The 23,637-nt window shown below is 32.9% G+C and overlaps 1 protein-coding gene across 4 annotated transcripts in view; it reads left to right on the forward strand.

Moving 5' to 3' along the window:
- MDGA2 (MAM domain containing glycosylphosphatidylinositol anchor 2) overlaps positions 1 to 23,637 on the forward strand; it is an 842,328-nt gene that overhangs the window by 736,588 nt on the left and 82,103 nt on the right. For all 4 annotated transcript variants that reach the window (XR_009531733.1, XM_060096268.1, XM_060096270.1 and 1 more), the window contains exon 10: positions 23,092 to 23,240. Coding sequence is in view for 3 of the 4 variants with exons in the window: in XM_060096268.1 (XP_059952251.1) it covers positions 23,092 to 23,240 (149 nt within the window). In the remaining variant the exon portion in view is untranslated. The remainder of the gene's footprint in view (positions 1 to 23,091; positions 23,241 to 23,637) is intronic.

Consider the following 23,637-nt stretch of genomic DNA (forward strand, 5'->3'; position numbering starts at 1 on the left):
GCTCTAGTCTGTTAAGATGTAATCTTATATAACATAACCTAATTACTTAAGGAACATCTCATCTCAGTTTTTTCCCACCCTCCATGGGAGAGAATTATATACAAAGACATTAATAACAGAGGTAGAAATCACTGGAGTCACCTTAGGTTCAGTCTGCCACATGTATCAACATTACCTGCTGCTAGGAGTACTTTTAAATACAACCTACATATGAAACTTTTATCTATGGCAATAGTTAAAGAAATTCCTCATAGTTTAATCCCTTTCAATAAACATGGCAAATAGGGTTTTACAAATAAAAATTTGCCTGTGACTGTTGCTTTCACCTCTAATTTGGAAGTATTTGTACTGGGATTGTGCATCCTCTACTTTTCTTTTGATATATTACAACATTCAGATTGACATTTTGGAACTACTCTTTTCTCCGTATTCAGCACCAGCAGATCAGACACATAACCAAAATTAGACAGATCCTAGAGAACAAATAAAGCAAGAGTGAGACATTTTTATGAAAGGGAGTACATGCTCTCACTCAGTGAATGTAAAGAAATTCAGAATGACTGAGAACTGTGATATGCCTAAGACAGGCTGTTGGATTACTCTAGCATTACTTAGTTCTAAAGAATGAAAAGGATGAAATAACAACCAAGTCAAATTTGACTCCAAATCAAAATGTTTTATTCTTGTTTTCTAAACTCAGATTGAGTTATGTAGTAACCAGATAGAAAATGTATTTTATTCTCTGGCAATGCAAATATTTGTGCTATTCACCTGGATACTTGTTTGTTATGAGTGTCTAAACATGAACATCATAAAACTGTAGAAAAATCATTTAGAACTATCAGAAGTAAGAGCAAATGAACTAATGAAAGATATCTAATAAAATTCCCTGTGATAACTCTAAAAGGCAAAAAATTTCAATGTCAAATATTTTTCAGAGCCAAAATTCTGTTAAATTTATTAGAATTTTACTTATGATGATAACAGATAGACTAATGGATCCCAGTGTTTCAGCCAGCCTTATGAATTACAGTTATGTTAAAACTATAGAGCAGAAAATGCATTATATGTCCTAACAACTCTTGATGTATTCTGTGGTGTACAAAGTGATTCCACTTGTATTCTTTTCATTCAAACAATTCTGCTATGGGTGTAGAAGAAGCAATATCACCCTTGTATGACAGGTAAGCTAATAGAGGCTAAGGAAACCAAAAGTAAAATGTATATCTTCTGACTGTAAATTCAAGCTCTTTTTGACACACCTCAGTAACTCTTTTATTAGTGGTTTTAAAGGAATTTTTGGATAATTAAGCTAGATAAAATGTAGATGAGTCCATGCTGAACCTAAAAAAGTAGAAATAAAAATGTAAATATTAATTAAGGAAGTTAATACTATGACTTAGCAAAAACTTTACCAAAATATTTACTTTAATATTGAATCTAATTTATACAATATTTAGAGATGGAGCAGAAAGGGTTGATTAGAGGAAGGCTTATAGGAGTTTGTGTTGATTCCATCCTAGTCCTTACCTGAGGATTGGGATGCATAGATAAGGTGAAACTGTTGAGGCTTAGCACACTCTTCTATATCAGGTTCAGAGCAGAAAACTGACAGTAGAGTTCAAGCAGTGATGGAGAAAGCTAGAATTTTCAGCTTAGCAAAATAAGATATACCTTCTTAAAATTCCGAACATCCTGCTTAGATATCAGAATGATTAAGCCTTAGGAGTCAGGGCCTTGTTTGAAAATAAAGGCTTATTCTAGATACTCCCAAACAAAGGCTAACACCAAGCCCCAATAAGATTCATGGGGAGGTAGAATTTGGAAGTAGAGTTCCACCAATTTGTAAGAGCAAGTCTCTACATTCTCCATACATCTCACCCTAATAAAATGTAAAAAGGCAGAATACAAAAGTTTGAGGTGATTAGCAGGTAGCTGAATTACCTACTAGAATAAACATCGACACTGTTTAGAGGAAGAGAGCATAGTCCAGTTATCTATAATATATTATATAATATGTATTATACATTACAATGTAATAATGTAGTGATAATTACTAACAATGCTCAATAAATAATAAAAATTACCTGACATGCAAGGAAAATAGGAAAGTGTTACCCTTAGTCAAGAATAACAGTGGTCATGGGACTTCTCTGGTGGTGCAGTGGTTAAGAATCCTCCTGCCAATGCAGGGGACATGGGTTCAAGCCCTGGTCTGGGAAGATCCCACATGCCGCAGAGCAGCTAAGCCCATGCACCACAACTACTGAGCCTGCACTCTAGAGCCCGAGAGCCACAATTACTGAGGTCGTGTGCCACAACTACTGAAGCCCATATGCCTAGAACCCATGTTCCGCAACAAGAAAAGCCACCGAAATGAGAAGCCCATGCACTGCAACGAAGAGTAACCCCTGCTTGCTGCAACTAGAGAAAGCCCATGCACAGCAAAAAAGACCCAATGCAGCCAAAAATAAATAATATAAATTTTAAAAATAAACTTAAAAAAAAAGAGAATAACAGTGGTCTTTTAAAAACTAACCCTGAGATGGCCCAGATGTTGGATATAGCAAAGCCTAGCTATTATAATAAGTTCAAAGTATTAAAGGAAAATATGTTCAAAGATTTAAAGATAAATGCAGTATTTATGAGCAAATGCATAAGAAATTTCAGCAGAGGGAAAAAATCCTTTAAAAATAACCAAATGCAAATACTATAACTAAAACGGTATAATAACTGGAATGAAAAAATTACCTAGTTGGAATGAACAACATATTGGAAAAGGTAGAAGGGTCAGTGAAATTGAAGACAAATTGAAAGAGCAGAGACAATCTGCTAGATAGAAAAAAGATTGAAGACTAAAGAAAAGAGACCTAAGGACCTGGAGGATAATGAAAAATGGCCTAAAATAATTGCAATTGAAGTTCCAGACATTCTAGTAAAGAATGAGAATGGGACCAAAAAAGAAAAAAAAAAAGTTTTTTTTTTTTTTTTTTTTTTTAGAATTCAATTTTTTGGAAGTTTGTCAAAGATATCAAAAGGGTTGTAAAACACTTGGTCAAATAAAATCATAGGTCACTGTGAAATAATACTTAGTTATCCATTTAACCAAAGTGACAAAGACTTCACAGGCAAATACAGAAAGTTAAATAGTTGCAAAAAGCTTTAGCTCTTTTAATATTGAGAAAACTCAGTTGTTTTTGTTTTCCTGAGTAATCAAAGATCTGATAAAGACAAAATATATAATCTTTGTTTTTATAGATAGATTACATTAAAAGTAAAGAAGACCTTTGTTTTCAATTTCTCATTAAGAGCAGACCAATAGTCTAAGAAAACTTCATCCCTTTAACAGAGAAAAAACAAATTTTAATTTTGTACCAGCTTACTTTTGATATTAAAACTCATTTACTTAATAAAATTTATTCCAGTCTCAGTCAGTTCTAACCACACATAAAATTCCTTTCTAAAGATCACTTTTTCCACAAATCTTCTACAACTTTCTATGTTTATTTTAGTTTGTACGTTGTTCTCTTTCCCATTTAGAAATAACCAGCATTGCTTTAGGACAAAATCACTTTCCTTCCTCTTAAAATGTATTCCCATACCTCATGTCATTTTTCCCCCAAAAATACATAGCTTATTTTTCCTTCTATAGATGTTTTCCACATTATTTTTAGTAGCTTTAACTGCATACATTAATTAGAATTCTTAACCCTTAGAAACCTTAATTTATAATGAAAACTAAGAAGTAAGCCACTGTGAACTGTTACTGCATTCTTTTTTTTTTTTTTTTACAAATTTAATCAGTTATACATATACATATGTTCCCATATCCCCTCCCTTTTGCGTCTCCCTCCCACCCTCCCTATAGTTTTTCAAACCCACAGATCCAATCATATCATGGAACACAAACTAAGAAAAAATAAAAATAAATTCACACCTAGGCACATCATAATCAAATTGCAGAAAACCAAAGACAGAAAGTTTTCAAAGCAGCCAGAATAAAAATGATATTGTGATGATATGCATGACAGGTACCTTCTCATTAGAAGCAATGTGAGCTAGAAGACAATGACACATCTTTAAATCTTTAAACATCTTTATAATACTGTCAGTTAATAATTTTATTTCCAGTGAAAATGTGCTTTAAAATAGGGCCAAACAAATATATTTTTCAGGAAAATGAAAGCTGGAGAATTAGTAGTCAGTAAAACTGTACTACACAATATGCCAAAAGATATTCTTCATATTAAAGGAAAAAGTTATCAGTGGAAACCAGGATCTACAAAAAGAAATAAAGAATCTTTTCTCATATGTTTTCTTCTGTGAGTTTTATGTTTTCAGATCTTGTATTCAAATCTTTAACCCATTATGAGTTAAATTTTGTGTATGGTGAAAGACACGGGTCCAATTTCATTCTCTTAAATGTGGATATCTAGTTTTTTCAACATGATTTCTTAAAGAGACTATCCTTTCTCCGTTGTGTATTCTCGGTACCTTTGAAGAAGATCAGTTGACCATATATGAGTGAGTTTATTTCTGGGCTCTTAACATACACACCTACACACCCACACATGAACACAAGGAAACTTTTGGAGGTGATGGATATATTTATTACCTGGATTGTGGTGATAGTAACAGGAGGTATACGTATGTCTAAATTTACCAAATTGTATTATATTAATTATATTCACTTTTTTTGTATACCAATTATACCTCAATAAACATGGGGAAAAAATGGAATGAAGGTGATCAGATACAGTAAATAGGTGGGTAAAGCTAAGATTTTTTGTAACTTCCCTAATAAACAGCTGTACAAACAATGGTCAGCAAATTACAGCTTGGGGACCAGCCAACAGTTTTTATAGATAAAGGTTAATTGCAACATAGTTTTCTTCACTTGCTTATGTACTGTCTGTGGCTCCATTCATGCTACAACAGGAGAAGTGAGTAGTTGTAATAGCAACCACATGGCTCATAAACCTAAAATATTGGGTTGGGCCAAAAGTTCATTCACAGTTTTCCATAAGATGTTACTGAAAAACCCAAACAAACTTTTGGGCCAACCCAATATTTACCTCTAGACCTTTGAGGAAAAGTCTGTCAATCCTTGGTGTGAAGCAAAAATAATAACATTATAAGTTAGGGTTTATAACATATCACAAACCAAAATGTTACAGCAATAGCACAAATGATGGAATTAATTTGAGTTGTATTGTTCCAAATTTATAACATTTGTGAAGTAGGAACTGAGAAGCAAATAGAGACCTCAGAGAAGCATGAAATGTGAAGTGTGATATATTAAGTGATACAATATTGACTCTAAATTGAATCAGTAAGTTAAAGTTGCATAGTTTTTGCCATACAGAAACTTCGAAAAAGTTTTTAAAAAGTGGTGCATTGCTGCAATGAACATTGTGGTACATGTCTCTTTTTGAATTATGGTTTTCTCAGGGTATATGCCCAGTAGTGGGATTGCTGGGTCATATGGTAGTTCTATTTTTAGTTTTTTAAGGAATCTCCATACTGTTCTCCATAGTGGCTGTATCAATTTACATTCCCACCAACAGTGCAAGAGGATTCCCTCTTCTCCACACCCTCTCCAGCATTTATTGTTTGTGGATTTTTGGATGATGGCAGCACTATTTACAATCACCAGGACATGGAAGCAACCTAAGTGTCCATCGACAGATGAATGGATAAAGAAGATGTGGCACATATACACAATGGAATATTACTCAGCCATAAAAAGAAACAAAATTGAGTTATTTGTAGTTAGGTGGATGGACCTAGAGTGTGTCATACAGAGTGAAGTAAGTCAGAAAGGGAAAAACAAATACCATATCCTAACACATGTATATGGAATCTAAAAAAAAACAACAAAAATAACTGGTTATGAAGAACCTAGGGACAGGATGGGAATAATGACACAGACCTACTAGAGAATGGACTTGAGTACACAGGGAGGGGGAAGGGTAAGCTGGGACAAAGTGAGAGAGTGGCATGGACTTATATATACTACCAAATGTAAAATAGATAGCTAGTGGGAAGCAGCCACATAGCACGGGGAGATCAGCTCAGTGCTTTGTGACCACCTAGAGGGGTTGGATATGGAGGGTGGGAGGGAGGAAGACACAAGAGGGAGGAGATATGGGGATATCTGTATTTGTATAGCTGATTCACTTTGTTATAAAGCAGAAACTAACACACCACTGTAAAGCAATTATACTCCAATAAAGATGTTTAAATAAATATCAAAAAAATGGTGCATTGAAGAAACTAAAATACATTCAAATTTACTCGAAATATCAGAGGAAAAGATAACAGGTGAACAACAACAACAAAAACACTGAAGGGACAATGAAAACAATGAGCAAGATGATAGACTTTAACCCAATTATATTAATAATGACATGAAATGTAAATGAACTTAATACTTCAGTTGTCAGAAATCATTGGACTGGATTTTTAAAAAAACAACAAAAAGCAAGCTATCTACAAGATAGACACTGCTATCTACAAGAAACACATGTTAAATACAAGGACACAAAGAAGCTGAAAGGACAAGATGGAGGAATACATAACATGCAAAGAACACATAAGAAAGCTGACATGGCTACATTATTGCTAGACAAAATAGACTTCCAGACAGAAAATTTTAAGAGTTAAAGAGGGATGTTTAATAATAATAAAAGAGGAATTTATAGGGAAGATTATACAGATATAAATATGTGTGCACCTAATAATAGAGCTTCAAATTCATAAATAAAGAAGTGCCAGGAGGAATAATCTACTCATAATTACACTAAAGGTTTTAACATCCATCTATGAATAATTTATAGAATATGTACCCAGAAAATCACTAATGTTTTAGAAGATCTGAACCATACTACAAGCAAACTAAATTAATTGATATTTATAGATTATCATACCCAAAGTTGTAAACTACACATTGTTACATGTGCACATGGAATACTCACCAAGATAGATAATATGCTGATCAAACATTTTCCTTCTAAAATTGGGAGCAAAACAAAAATACCCACTCTCATTAGTCACAAATATTGTACTGCAGGTCCTTACCACTACAATAACACAAGGAAAGTAAATAACATGCATAAAAATCAGAAAGGAAGAAACAAAGTTACTTCTAGTCACAGATTATGTCATTGTTTTTGAAGAGAATGCTAAAGTATCTATGATAAAATCTACTTGAATTAAGATAACTTAGCAAGAGCATAGGGTATGAAATTAGTATGTAAAATCAATCATATTTTTGTATAATAGCTACAAAAATTTGAAACTGAAGGGTAAAAAATACCATTTCCAGTGACATCAAAGTGTAAATAAATTTAATAAAATATGCACAAGACATACACTGAAAAATATTTTAAAATTGCTGAGGGAAATGAACCAAAATAAATGGAGAAATATACCAAGTTCATATTTTGGAAGAATCAATATTGTTTTCATACTTATTGTCTCTGAATTGATCTACAGATTCACTGCAATCCCAACAAAATACCCAGCATGGTTGTTTTTGGTTTTGTTTCTATAGAAATTGAAGAGCTGACTTTAGATTTTATTTGGAAAGCTAAGGCTTAACAATAGCTAGACCTATGTGGAAGGGGAAAAAGAACAAAGTTGGAGGACTCACACTACCCTGTTCCAAGTCTTACTGTAAAGTCACAATAATCAAGATAGTGTGGTTTTTGTATAAATATAAACACATGGTTCATTGAAACAGGATAAAGGATCCAGGAATAGACCTCTAAGGTCACAGAGATGATACACATATGGTCAAATGAGTTTTTCAAAGTCACCAGCATAATCCATTAGGAAATGATAGTCTTCTGAATAAATTGTGCTAGAAGAACTGGATATTCATATTTAAAAAAAAACCTTAAACAATACCTCACATTACGCACAAGATTAATTTATAATTGATTGTAGATGTAAATATAAAAAACTAAAATTGTAAAATTCTAGGAGAAAACTCAGGAGAAAATCTAGGCAAATTTTGAATAGAAAGTAAACCCAAAAAAATCACCAGTCATTTAAAAATAATACAAATAATAATAATACAAGCATAATTAAAACTGCAGTCTTCCTGCTCCTCAAAAGACCTCATTAAAAAAGGAAAAAGCTTCCACATATAAGCAATATCATATGACATTTGTCTTTCTCTGTCTGTCTTCACTCAGTATGACAATCTCTAGGTCCATCCATGTTACTGCAAATAGCATTATTTTGTCCTTTTGTATGGCTGAGTAATATTCCACTGTACATATGTACTACTGTATAGCACAGGGAACTCTACTCAATACTCTTTAATGACCTATGTAGGAAAAGAATCTTAAGCAGAGTGGATATATGTATGTGTATAACTGATTCACTTTGCTATACACCTGAAACTAATACAACATTGTAAATCAACTACACTCCAATAAAAATTTTTTTAAAAAAATTATTGGTCTAAAGAAACAAAAAAAAGGGAAAAAGGAAAAAGCAAGCCAGAGGCTAGAAAAGGAATTTGAAATACATGTTTGTGACAAAGTGTTTGTATCCAGAGTATATAATTCGTAAAATTCAATAATAAGACAAACGGTCCAAATAAAATTGGCAAGAGACTTGAATATACATTGCACAAAATAACATCCAATTGACCAGTATTTGTATTAAAACTGGTAGCCATCATTTGTTATCAGAGAAATGAAATTTAAAACACAATGAGTTAGAACTACACACACATTATAATGACAAAAGTTAAAAAGACTGACAACAGCAAATGTAGGTGAGGATATATAGTCACTGAAATTATCACTCATTCTTGCTGGGAGTGTAGAATGGATTTCTGTTTTGAAAATGGCTTGTAAGTCTCTCAAAAACTTAAATATTTACTTACCAAGTGATCCAGCAATTCCACTCCTAGATGATTATTCAACAGAAATGAAAATGTATGTCTATACAGAGATTTATATACAAACTTTAATAGCAGCTTTATTTGTAATAGTGTCTGACTAGAAACAACACAAATATTCATCAACAGGTGGCTGAATAAACAACTTGTGATCTAATCTACTCATGCAGTGGAATTTTACTCAGTCATAAAAGTGGAGAGAACTACTGATACAATACATAAATGAATGGATTTCAAAAACAATTATATTGAATAAACACAACTAGCCACAGAAAATGCATACTTTATGATTCCCTTTATATGAATTGCCTGAACACGCAAAACTAATCTTTAGTAATAGAAATTATATTCTTTGGCTGGGGCTGAGGGTGAGTTGATTGATTACAAAGGAGTAGGAGGTAACTTTCTGCAGTGATGGAAATCTCCTATATCTTGATTGGCGATTACATAGTAATATATATTTTTCTAGACTCAGTGAAATCTGCACTTAAAATATGTGCATTTTATTGTATGTAAATTATACCTCAAGTATTACTGAAAAGTGGATGATACTTGCCAAATAAGATAGGGTTGGGAATAGGAGGTGTTTCATAATATGAATGGCATTGTTCGATTTACTATTGTCATGTATATACTTTTTCTAATCCATATTGTGTTAATTTTTTAAACATTTGGTTGTTCCTCGAGAATCGTTTGTTCCTTTTTCTTCCCCTAACCTCTAAATTACTTTCCTTTAGGAGGAGACAATAAACTGGTTATCTTCACAGTAGTTCCCCTCCCCAAGATAACCACTACCATCTTTGCCCAACTGTATCTCTTACTTTAAGAGATAGTGACTGTTACATTAAGAATACTGAATGACCCAATATATTGGTAACAAAGGTCATGTATACAAATGAAATCAGAAGGATATGAATCAAGTTTTGGAGAATTACCATTTTGTAAGCAAGACCATCACTGCTGGGTAGAATAAAGGGAAGACAGAGATATCAGCATAACAGGGTAGGACACAGTATTCCAAAACTATTGCTCACAGCTTCCTTATATTATTTTGGGCAGGCATTAGATCCAGTTTTTAGAGGATAAGAAATGGTTCGAAATCACAGTTTCTCCTGAGAGAAAAGAATTTTTATAATATTCTCTGACACCAGAAAAGAATAAAGCAAAGAAACCCAAATGTAGAAGTCCACACATATGTATGTGAATATTATATGTTTAGTATTTCTATTCTTAAGAGTCTGTTTAGCACTTAGTGCAGTTGGATTTTTTCAGTAGATATTGGGTGGTAATAAAATAAATCTGTGAAAGAATCAAAGGACTTTTTAGTTCAGTGGAATCAAAGCCATATCCCAAACCTCCAAGTGTCTATTTAAGCACTTGGCCTTTGTCCATCACCCTGAAGGGCTGATTAATGGATGAGAACAGTGCAAGACTTGTTCCAAAGACATGCCAGAAACCAGGCTTAAGATGGTCAGGTGAGAGATTCCACAGATAATTGCCCATAACTTGATATGTTGTCTTTTCTCAAGGGATATTTTGTGACATAGCAGTAAGTTGAGAAAGTTGATAGAGGTTTTCTTTTTATAAATTCTTTTTGAATTTCAGACCAGAGGATATAACCAAAGTCTTATAATTTTACATTACTTATGTAAGTGTTACTTAAGAAATCACTTTCTTTCATCGTTCTAATGAACTTTGTCTATTTCTAAAGCACTGATCAAAATGACAGTTGCTAGTAGCCTCAGCATCTAACTGCAGGCAGATACTTGCTTTGCAGTCAGATCCAGACCAGTGCTTCTTAGCAATACAATAAGAACAGTTATTTGTGCTTTAATCTTTTTCTTGCTCTAGGAGCCATATTCACAGATCTTTTGGTTATTCTTAGAGAGTCACAGTTATTCAGTTTCAATGACTGGTTTCCTTTATTCACATCTAAATCCACTTTATTAATTCAAGTTATATGTTTTGGAGAAAATAAATGTTCCTTGAAGATAAACAGCATACCTTCTGGGCTCCTCTCCAACTCACTTGAACACCTCTTACTCCCTGCCTCAATGATATTCCACACATTCATATTCAGCAGTGGACCACCCACATGTGTGGCAGCGGTGCTTGCCAGGAAGTTAATGTGCTTCCTAAGTACACCATTGAACAGTCAGTCCTCTCGGCCTGAGCGCTGCTGGGTCAGTTCATCCAGCCATTCCCCCTCCGTGTACACCCCCCAACCAGTGGTCCTTCAAAGGAACCCAAGGCTTTTAGACACTTTGGAACTTTTCAGTTTTTAGGGAATGTAAAGCTTTAGGAAAGACTGAATTGTTTGCAGCTTATTATATATTCATTATTTCTGAGTTAAATGCTTAACAAGTACATGTAGTTCTCATTCTAGAGATTTAGTCAATCCTCATCTTTATAAATTCCTGACTTGATAATACTTTCAGATAACGATATAATATGGCAAATCTGGTTGACTCCCAAGGGTAAGTTGTAGTTTAAGTTTCCATACTCACAATGGGCAGAGTAGGGAAGTAGGGATCCTTGTTAGATTACTGGGAGTAGCATCTTATCAGGAAATCTACCAGCCTGTACAGTCTTTGTGTGTGAATTAGGAAAAAGGTGCGCCTTTCTTCAAGGAGTTGTAACTCCCATACCAGGGCACAAGTGGTTGCAACAGAAACAGAGCCTGGATTTCAGCCCTTCTCACCCCTTTAGCCAGTCACGCGCGGTAGAGAGCAACCCTATCCAAAGACGTTGGGTGTTAGAATAAAAAGGGCTTCCGATGTGGATTCAGAATGCAGCTTTGTTACTCCACAGCTGCTTACTATAGGGCAATTTGTTTAAGATCACTAATCTTCACTTTCATCTTTCACAAAAGGAAAATGGTAAGAATATTCTCATCCTGCAGGGGATTGTGAATATTAAGAAACACGATGTATGCAAGTGGTTAGCATGGTGCCGGGCAAATAACAAAAATTAACCACATAAGTGCCTTTAATAATCTTATTTTTGTCTAGGAGAGATCAAGCATCAATTCTTCTTTAAGCCAAAAAGAACTGTTTTATTCCCTAGATTAAGCTTTCTCCTAATGTCACAATTAGAATATTTTCTGTGTACAGGTAAAACAATGCAAGCAGGCTTACAAAGAGGAAGACCCCAGAGGAAAGCATTTCATGAGAATTTTATGAGAAGTTATATATCTACAGACATATATACATGCTATATGAAAAGAAAAATCCAAACTGAACAAAAATAAATTGAATCTCTAATATTGCATTGTCTTTGGGGTTTTTCCCTTGTTTGGGCATATTCTATTTCAAATTTGAACACTGGTATGTTTTTCACATACTGTTTCTGTTACATAATTCAGATTTACATAAAATTTTCCCACACTGTACACAACCTCAAGGGAGAATTTCTCTGACTGTCCCTTTGATGGAAGCTGGAATAAGAAAGAAAGGGCAGGAAAGCCTAAAGTGACTGGCTTTTGAATTATATGTGAGACGTCTTTTGAGGATTCCTAGAAAAAGGAAAGGAAAAGTTTTGAAGTCTTATAAAAATGTGGGCCCTAGTAAATAAGCAGATATTTTGGTTATCCCATATCTTGACTCATAAGTATCCATGTATATTTGAGGGGAATGCATATAGCATTTCTGTTTCCTTTCTGGGCCATATAAGAATTAGCAATTGAGTTTATGAATAAATGGTTGCTAGTTACTTCAGTGATTTGGTGTTCTAACAGCATTTCTTAGGCGTGGGATGTATAGGACAGGCGAGGGGAAATGGTCAGAGAACAGGGATGTACTCACTATTTTTATAAAACAGTGCACTTGCTACAAAATAGATTTGTGCTTAGCCCAGGAACTGGACACCATGTATAGTTAATCATTTTCTGTTTCTGAATCTGCTTCTGTCTTGTGAAATTTAATGATCTATAGAATTTCTTCTGCAACCTCAATTGTCTGTGCTTCCCATGCCAGCACATACATACATATTATAGAGTTGGCTCATTAACAAGCATAGTTATGATATATGAAAGAAATGGCATAACTCTTGAAAGGATAGCAAAAGAGCATCACAGAATCAGCCTAGAGCCATGATTGTGACATAGCCAAATGTGGTACTCCAGATAGCTACTCCAACCTTGGCTTCCCTCACCAATGATGGGAAAGCTTGGTGTGTGCTTGCCTCACCCACTGACAGTTGACATGTACCATGTATTAATGAAATGTTTTTCTAAAATATAAAATGAAGCAAAATAGTTTTGTATTCTTCTGCCTTGGGAGTATTTGCTGCAATATTTCTGAAAAAAGAGATTTCTAATAATTTCATTTTATCCTAACATTCCTGAAATCAAATACATTGAGGAAGGTAGGGATGATCAGACCCTCTCAGTCTGAAGGCCAGCTTCCTTTGCATATTTAGGTAAATGGTGTAACCTCTCTTCCTTCTCACAAAATATTCATTTGGATCTTTTTGAGGGATGATCTGCAGATCAGACAAGGACAGTAGTCTGCATTATTTCATTAATTATGATATTCATATTAACTTTCCAGATTTGCAATTCAAGCCAAGTAATATCCCTCTGCATATTTGCCCTTCCAACTTCTGTGAAGACTAAAAGAAGTTAATATTTGTGGAAGTACTTTTTAACTGTAAATTCCTATATAAATTTGAGATACAGTTTTCCTCTCTCAAGATTTTTCTTGCTTCATGAGTCCATGGTTGTAGTGGTAAGTTATAATAGAATAACTTTTAACAGCAATCCTAGACATACAATTCTGGTAGGTGTCTCAAATACTTGACAGAATAGTAGTGAGCAAAGGCCCTTGGGCCAACTCTATTTTGTACAAGGGGGTAATTGAAGTACAGAATTTAAGAGCTGCCTTTTCTTCTTTCTCTCAAGTCAACCATCTTTATTCCCAGAGGAACTCTCCAGATTATTTTTCTTTAGAACATGTGGTTTTTAATACACATAACACTTACTTAGATATTTCCCAGTAAGATATCAATTGATTTATAATTTTTATTTCTAAACTTTCTCTAAACCCTTAGCAGTTTCCTATTTACATGCCTAATGTGAAAGCTAATTGTTTCATCAAATCCAAATCATCTTTTAAATTTTTTGGACCAGATCATAATCTAAGCCAATATTGGAAAAAAAAAAACCCTCATATTATTCATATTTAACGTCATTTTTGGCAAAGTACATTCAGGGTTTTAGAGTAAAAGGGTTATTCATTTAAGTTAAAATGTTATCTGGTAAGTGCATGCATTTATTTTATATTACCCAAGACAACCATATATATTTAGTGCATAAGCCAGTAACTACTTTGCATAAATATTTTGTTTTCTAGGCTGATGCCAAAAAGGCGTCAGAGGTTACTCAATTGTGTTGAAATAGTGCTTCATTGAAGTTTTAAAAAAATAAATAGGAACTCATTTAAATTTGTCTAGTTTAGTTTTTAAATTGCTTCAAGTTCCTGTGCTTTTAAACAGTAACAATGGAACCAAACTATGGAACTCTTCCTAGAGAATTTTATTTTACTTTTTTTTTTTCTTTACGGGAGAAGGTACAGTGTGAGGTTAATGTTTATTAAATACTTATTACTTCCCCAGTGCTATCATAGGTATTTTATATAGACTATGTCAAATAATTTAAATAGAATAAATTTTATATTTTCATCCATTGGGATCTCCAGAGATATCTTTTTAACCTAACTTCTTCATAAAATAATTATTATTTTTGAGAGCCAAAAAACCTAACCTTACCAGGAACAAATGAATCTATCATTATTTGCTGACTATACTATATTCATTAACTCTTTATTCTATTAATAAAGAATCTTGACTTTATATGGTAGATCCCTACTCAAATAAAATCATGCACCCTTTTGAGAAGTATCTTAAATTGGGGGAGAATTTTTACAGTGGGAAACATATCACATTAGCTTCCAACTGAGATGGATATATGTGGCTTGAGCATTTAGTGATTTGTTAAAATGAACCCTTTTCTTGCAAGAATTGCCAAGCCATATTACTTCTGAAAATCCTACCTGATTGCCTACCTATTGCAGTCTGAGTGATTTGTTTCCTAATAACCAAGGGCAGGATTCTTGGTAAGTTATACAGTCTTTGCGCCTGATCATCATTTCAGTTTCTACTTCCTAGCAAATACGCCTGGAGACCATATTCTTTGGTCTTATTTTAATGGCCTCTGCCTTCCTAGAGATTAAGGAAAAGGCTAAATTAGTAATATATGAAGATGATTTTAGGAGAGTGTATAAAATTGGATCTTGTGCTCATTCCACGTTTCAAGAAATGAGGTAAAAATGATATTTTAATTTAGACAATTTAAACTCATTATAGTTAAATAATTTTCCGAGTAGGTATTTCTATAAACATATTTACTCTAAATCATTTAGGAAGTATCTGTAAAGGAAAATTGAATTATATGATAGGATATTATATTCAAGTGAACTTATTGAAGCAAACTGTGAAAAGACTAAGTTTTGCACACAAGTCTTAAGTATCTTCTTTTAATGTTTTTTTGTTAATTAGGAAAAAAGCATTGGTATCTCTGTAATTTTAATTACTTAATAACTCTTACACTTCATGCTAACACATTTTAATAAATAGCATGAATTTCATGAAGATGTTTCATGAGAATCTTGCTGTATGGCATTTTCTCTGAATGCATTTTATAAGGTTATGTTAATAGTAACTAATTAACTTCGCACCTATGTGGATCAAGCAAGAATAACTGAGATTTGTCAACTTCTAATATATAAACACATGCCATTTTGCTCTACATCAGTTTTTGTTATTCCAATAATATACTTTATTGATCTATTGATTATTCCAGCAAATTTTTTTTATTTAAATAAAACTTTAAAGGAAATTTGTGTAAAGGCTTTCACTGCAACAAAACTGACAACATCATCTTATTTCTCCTAAAAAAGACCCTAAAAATAAATTGAAAGGAATTGGGCTAAAATACTCCTTTCTACATTACAACTGGAAAATTATGAAATAGTCTTTCAAGGTCCTACTGAAATTGATTATACATATTTGAGTGTTCTGTTCTGGGGAGATATTTTCATTAATAATATTAACAAGTTTAAAAATCTTTTCCCAATCAACAAAATTTTAGTTAATGTACTTGTGATGACAACTCTGTAAGCAGTAAGTACCTGAATTACTCCTCACTCCACACCAAAAAATACAGATGCAAATGGCCATTTACATGAAAAATTTTAGTAGAGATATTTTTTGAGTTCAATTGGTTTTCTTCATATCCTCAGCTGAGGGGACAGTATATAAAAAATGAGGCATCTGCCATCAAAGTGCTTATAATCTATTAAATAAAAGATAATTTAACATAACCATAGAAAGGGGGCAAATATTATAATTTGGGCAGTGCATGGAGTTAGTACAGCATGTTAACAGCCACCACTGTATCAAAATGCTGCAAGATGTAATAATAAGGATTTTATGAATAACTCTGAATCTTATTTTTTATTTGTCATTAAACAGGGTCTTATATAGAATAATTTAAGCATGAGAAATGAGTGCTTTATTTTAGTCAACGTTTTCTTTTAAAGGTTTTAAAATTTGTGATGTTTTAAATACCTCATTAAATCTCTATTCTAAAGATTATTTTTATTTACAATTTTTTTTTTGTTTAATGATGTTGATATATCAGAGAATAACACATTGAATACCAAAAGGCTATGATATAGTAGTTGACCATTTTGGGGGGTGAATACACTAATGATATAGTAAATCTATTTCAATTTGCTCTAGAGAATTTTTTTAAAGTATTGCTTGTATACATCTGCAAACTATAATTGGTTGTTTTAATCAAATGTCTATGAGAGATAAACTAAATTCTCTTAAAATTTATTAAAGTCTTTGTCAACATGTAGCTACTACATTTGAGAATATTGAACTTCTAAGTCTTTTCATTTGGGGCACTTTTTTTAATTCCTTGGGTTGTTTGAATACTTATGAAAGATACAGATTTTCAGCTGTGAGTACGTACAATTAGAGAGACCTGGCCAATTCTGAAAATCATAAAATTTGGAATATTATTAACATGTCAACTCATTAGATAAGTAGAAGGATTTTGAATTTGTATTATATTACCCTCTCAAATTATATCATCTTGAACTACATGAATTAGTAGTATCTATAATATCATAGTTGAGTAGTTGTGACAGATATCTTATGAACACAATTTAAAGCCTTAGAATACTTACTATCTGACCCTTTACACAAAAAGTTTGCTGAAGCCTGGTTTAGAAGGTGGTCTGGTAGAGTCACAATTACCTTAGGCATCCTTGAGGAGAAAGGGAGCAAGTTACAGAGTTTCTTAACTTTTTCTTCCCTGGCATATCAATATTTATGTTAACATATCCTTATCAAAGCTCTCAAAATAATATTTTAAACTACAATCAGAAATAAAAACATGTAAATGCTATATCAATTTTACAGTAATTATCCCATTTTATTTTCTCTTTGCAAAAATCATCCTAAATATCATATTGATGGATTAATATTAAAAACATAGGCATGCCTAGGGAAGGTTGTTCTTGGTCAGTAGCATTAAATTTATTTAATGGCTATAATTAAATTAAAACTGGCTTTATTTGGAGATATTATCTATTATACCACAATTCTGATTTTTTAAAAACAAATGTATGTGTGTGAAAATTGAAATATCAATATTATTCTAAAACAACAAGGTGGTAGTTGCTTTACATTGTTCAGTCCACTCTATTGGCCCCAATTACATTATGTCTAAATCTGGGAAAGGGCCTCTAATCAGAAAAACAAAAATGATCATACAGAAAATATTTTCAGGAGTACTTATATATTGGTATAGTATTACAATGTGTTTTCCTAATTAAATGTTAAGTATGGTAGTATAAATATTTATCACTGAAGAAAGAGTAATTAGAGAAAGGAAGGATAGTTGTGATTTGGGTACCAAAATGTAAGAATTGATAAGCAGGTAGAAATTACACCAAGAAAGCATTTCAGTTTAAGGAGTCAAAATGTGTTAGGATAAAACTAGAGTTTTAGGAACTTTCAGTCACTGGCAAGCTGAGTCACTAGAATGTAGGCAAGCGAAACGCAATATGGAGAAAAGTTTACTGACTCATTTATACAGTACTGAGATTGCTGTTTTTACTGAGATTGCTGTTTTTACTGATCTTGCTGTTATGTGGTACCTCATTTCTAACATCTCATCTTAATTGGCCCATTAACCTCATCTCCTATGGGCTTAAAATTCCAGCTCCCAAGGATACAAACACCAGCAACACTCCTTTTCTCCCTAAACTCCTATTCAGTGTCTGATTTTCAGTTCTTTGTTTTTTTGACCCCTAAGAAACAACTCCCTTTCTGCTTGCAAGCTTAGGAATGCATGTAAGAAAGATTTTTGTTATACTTTAATCTAACATTTTTACACTAGGAAAGTGACATGTCATATATTCTTAATATATCTTTTACTTTGAGGTTTATGCATAAAATAATATTTTGAAAACTCAATTTACTCACTTTTGAGAAGATATTTGCAAAATAGAATAAATGTACTTTTATATAAATTTTTTAAATTTTGAACAATTAAATTTTTCTCTATATATATTTTAAGAATATTTTAAAATCCAAAATCTGTAGATAATCATACATATCTAAAAATTATCTGCTAATTTAGATAATGAATATAGTTCTAGGTCAGTTAGTTTAAAATGATTTAAACTCGAACAATGTTGCATAAAAATAAAAGTAGACTATAAAAGAGAATGAAAAAAATTTTGGCGTGCTTGCTAGAAGGACAAAAAAAATGCCTGAAGGATAAAACAAGAAAAATTATGAATTCTTTCCCTGTTGAACCAACAGATGTCATGTTTCGTTGTTACAGCCTAAGATTATTATAAGAGCATTTCCTTAGTATTACTATGTATACTATGTGCTTCTTACAAAACAAGTGTATAAATATTAAATATGATTGGCTCTGAAATCAGAGAACAAATTTGTGGGTTTTTTTTTTTTACTTTTAAGATAGATTTCTCAAAGTCAGAAAGCATTTTTCCTTTATCAAGTTTATCCAAAAGAGGTTTAGTACAAAGTGTGCTCTGAGACGTAGCAAGCATATTTATATTTAACTATAACTACACAAAATCATTTATTATCAGTAATTATTTGTTACTAATCAATATTATTTATGCACCAGCTAAAAAAGCTTTTCTCATCTTTAATTCTAAGGTGGTACAATTATTCAACTAAAATACAACTTTATATCAACATCCATATATCATCCCCATATCTATTCTGTCCCAAAATTTATCTGTCATATGAGACAGTGGAACTGGTCATCTCTATTTCTTTTTCCAATCTAATATTTCATGAAAAAATATTACATATGATGTCACTCATATGTAATGCAGAATGTCAATGCAAATAAAATTAAGTACTTTCAAAAATACCTTCGTAACAATCTGTAATTAAAAATAAAGATGAAGATAGAATTTTATTGTAAAATTGGATCTATTTAGAATATTCAAATGAGGGTTAAATTGTAGCTTAATTTTTCACAACCTTGAAAATAGATTTTGATAAACAAATTCATGTTTTCACAAGGTCATAAGAATTTTTTTTAACTTCAGTGTCAAACTGCTTCAATAACCTGAAAAGTATTTATTTAGATAAACAATCAGTTCTAGTATTATGACAGTTTGCATTTATGACATGCAGCTAGTTTACCCTTCTGGCAGTCAACAAAAAGCAGGATTAGAAGACAGATAATAGAAACATTAAATTGAATTTATAAATAAGTGTGCTTAAAACAATTGAAATAATACAAGAAACAGTAAGCAAATGTTTCATAGAACCCTAGAGATTTGAGACCTTGCCTTACCTTAATGGCCATTTTGTGGACAGTCACTCACCTATCTCGACCCTGCTAAATGGCGGTTAGGTATTGACTAAATACCTCTAGTGAAGGGAAAATCATCCATATTCAGAGAGGATTGCTAGAACATTTCTAAGACAAAATATGTATCCTTTAATAGCCACTCACTGGCATTCATCTTATTTCATAGATCTGTTAAAATTTAGCCTGTGATGGAGTTTCAACTCTCAGAAAACTTCACTTGCCAGTTTTTGAGAGATTTTTTTTTTCCTTTTCCATGCTAAATAGACTTTATTCTCTTCTCATTTCTATTTGAATGTATCATTCATTTTATGAAAAAACTGATACTTAGAACTAAATCTAATACCACTTGTATTTCCCTCTTGGCTAAAAAGCAAAAGCAAGCCCCTCTTCTCCCTGTGCCCCTCAAAAAAAAAAAAAAAAACTATAAGCAAAATGAAAAACCAACGATTGAGACTCTTTATCTCCTCAATTCAATCTAGACACTAATGTCTAATGAAAACACCCTAAGTTGACATTTCTCACTTAAAAACCTCATTACTTCATTTATAGGTTTTGGATACATTTTTTTTTTTTTTTTTTTTTTTGCAGTACGCAGGCCTCTCACTGTTGTGGCCTCTCCCGTTGTGGAGCACAGGCTCAGTGGCCATGGCTCACGGGCCCAGCCGCTCCGCGCCATGTGGGACCTTCCCGGACTGGGGCATGAACCTGTGTCCCCTGCATCAGCAGGCGGACTCTCAACCACTGCGCCACCAGGGAAGCCCCTTGGATGCTTATTTTTAATCAAAACTCCTGGCTCTTTATCTAGGCTACTACTAAATGTACCTCCTGAATAACAGTTTGGGAAATTTGGTCTCAGATACAGGTTGTCAATGATGTTTTGGATATTGATTCCTTCATTCAGTATATTGTGTTCCTCTCATCTAAATTTTGCTAAGTGTTGTGAACATGAATTTGTGCTATCATTTAGTTAGTAATAATAAAAATATCATACAAGATATAGAAGAAATAAAATGAATGTGATGGCTCTTTTCCAGAGACCTCCTTCTATGCAAGATTGTTTGTATAGAGTTGATAATCCATTTTCAAGAAAACTGAATGAATATTCATAGAACATTTTTTAATGCACACAGTGTTGATATAGGAGACTTCTCCAAATGTTACTAAAATTCAGATATTTAATTCAATGTATTTAATTTTACTAGTAAATTTGTCAAAAATTAAATTCAGTTCATCTGACACTTTTTCCTAGTGAACCTCACCAGGGTAATAGAGACCATCACTTTCATTCTTAGTGTTCAACATTCATACTTTAACTATATGTTATAAATTCTTATGAATCAACTCTTCTGCAATCCCTAGATGATAGATGACTAATGATGAAGAAAAAGAAAAAAACAGGTAAGATATATTCCTGCATAAAGGAACCCAGGAGGAAAACCCCAGGAGGACATTAAATATTTAACCTAATTTCAAAAAACAATCTGTTGAATAATGTACAACTTATTAAATCATAATCCAGTAAAAATTGCAAAGCTATTTGAAAAGTTGGAGAAAATGTAAGCAATTTCCAGGAAGACAGAGGCCATACCTCCTCGTTCATTTCCCAGAACACTACTTGGCATTCAATAGGCTCTAACTAAATATTGATTTGATAAATAAATGTATTATTGGTAAAAAAAATAGATGGTGTGAAAAAAATCTATATTTCAGAATATCAAAAAGTTGGGATACTTCCCTGGTGGTGCAGTGGTTAAGAATCTGCCTGCTAGTGCAGGGGACACAGGATCAATTACCTGGTCCAGTAAGATCCCACATGCCTGGGGGCAACTAAGCCCATGTGCCACAACTGCTGAGCTTGTGTTCTAAAGCCCGAGAGCCACAACTACTGAGCCAACACACTACAACTACTGAAGCCTGCACACCTACAGCCTATGATCGGCAACAAGAGAGGCCACCACAATGAGAAGCCCGTGCAACACCATGAATAGTAGCCCCTGCTCACCTCAACTAGAGAAAGCCCGCACGCAACAATGAAGACCCAATGTAGCCAAAAATTAATTAATTAATTAATTAATTATTTTTTAAAAGTTGGGCATATAATTCCCATGGTCTGTGCATTTTTCTATTAGGTAATTAAAAGACAAAAACTGAGATGGTTTATGTATGTTACATACACTATGTATACCTCACATATCCGTAAAATCTAAATAAAAGCCTTTTTTGTTATTGACCAAAGTTCTTGTGTTGTTAAGGTTTTTTTTGGTTAATTTCAGTTTAGTGACCAAAGACATGGATAATATAAACACAAATTGTCATCTTCACTGATTTTTTTTTTGACAGAGTTGATCATTTACTTGCTGATATACTTCTTTTTTATTATTTATTTATTTTTTCTGGAAGTATAGTTGATTTACAATACTATATTAGCCTCAGGTATACAACATAATGATTCAATATTTTTATAGATTATATTCCATTTAAAGTTATTATAAAATGATGGTCTATTTCCCTGTGCTGTACAGTATATCCTTGTTGCTTACTTTATGCATAGTAGTTTGTGTCTCTTAATCCTATACCCCTATCTCACTGATATACTTCTTTTGATTTCTAGGATGCCACATTTTAAATTTTCCTCCTGTTCACTGGCTGTTCTGTCTCAGGCCTTTGTGGGCTTTGTTATCTCCTCCCGTATCTCTTAACCTTGGATTGCCCCAGTGCTCAGACCTTAGCCTTTATCCACACAAACTCCCTTGGTGATCTCATTAGTTTCATGGCTTAAATTTAAACTCTTATCTATATGCCTAGAGTTAGCAATATTATATCTCCAACCCTGGCATCTCCTGAATTCTAGTCAAGTGTATCCCACTTAATGGCTCCATTTAGATCATTCAAATTGTTCAAAAATAATTTCCTGATCTTCTCCCCGCAAATTTGATCCTCCCATAGCTTTACATATCAGTTGATGGAAACTTCCTTCTTCTGGTTGCTTAGACCAAAAAACTTGCAGTCATCCTTGACTCTTCTCTTCCTCTTACACTGCTTATACAACCAACCAGGAAATCTTCTTGCATCTCTTCTCAAATTCTCCAGAAATTGATTAGATTTTAATCATGTGACTTTTTAAATACAAGATTACTTATGGAACATGAAGTAGAAAGTAATAAAAGGGCGTAAAAAATAAGTAAGTATGTTTAACTGTAACATGTCATTTAAATGTAAGGACTCTTTCTGTTTTTAGGAAAAGCCTATGCTCCAGAATTCTATTATGATACCTACAATCCTGTGTGGCAGAACAGACACCGTGTTTACTCCTACAGTCTACAGTGGACTCAGATGAATCCTGATGCAGTAGATCGGATCGTTGCATACCGTTTGGGTATTAGGCAGGTGAGGAGTTTAATTGTCTTCTCTTGTGTGTGTGTGATCCTCTGTGAAGACCTTGTTACTATGATGTGTTGCTATAAAGTTTTAATCAGTTTGCATGAATTCCAGAATATATTTTTCTATATCAAAGATAATATTACCTTACCCAGAACTGTTCCAAATTATTTACAAATCTTTGAAATTAATTTATACATTTTTCACTATGACAGGAGACATATTAAAGTGAGCTTTCTGAAATCCTTCATCATTACATGTGCTATAGAAATTACATGATATAATTTCTGTGAAAGAAACTTATTTAAGATGTTCTCACACTTACCTATACTGCATAATTCTTTGTCTTGTTTCCTAAGCTAGAAATTCTACATATTTTTATTCTAAGAGGTTCAAACTATATATA

Source organism: Mesoplodon densirostris, chromosome 4 (genome assembly GCF_025265405.1).
Source record: "Mesoplodon densirostris isolate mMesDen1 chromosome 4, mMesDen1 primary haplotype, whole genome shotgun sequence".
NCBI classification, from domain to species: Eukaryota; Metazoa; Chordata; class Mammalia; order Artiodactyla; family Ziphiidae; genus Mesoplodon; species Mesoplodon densirostris.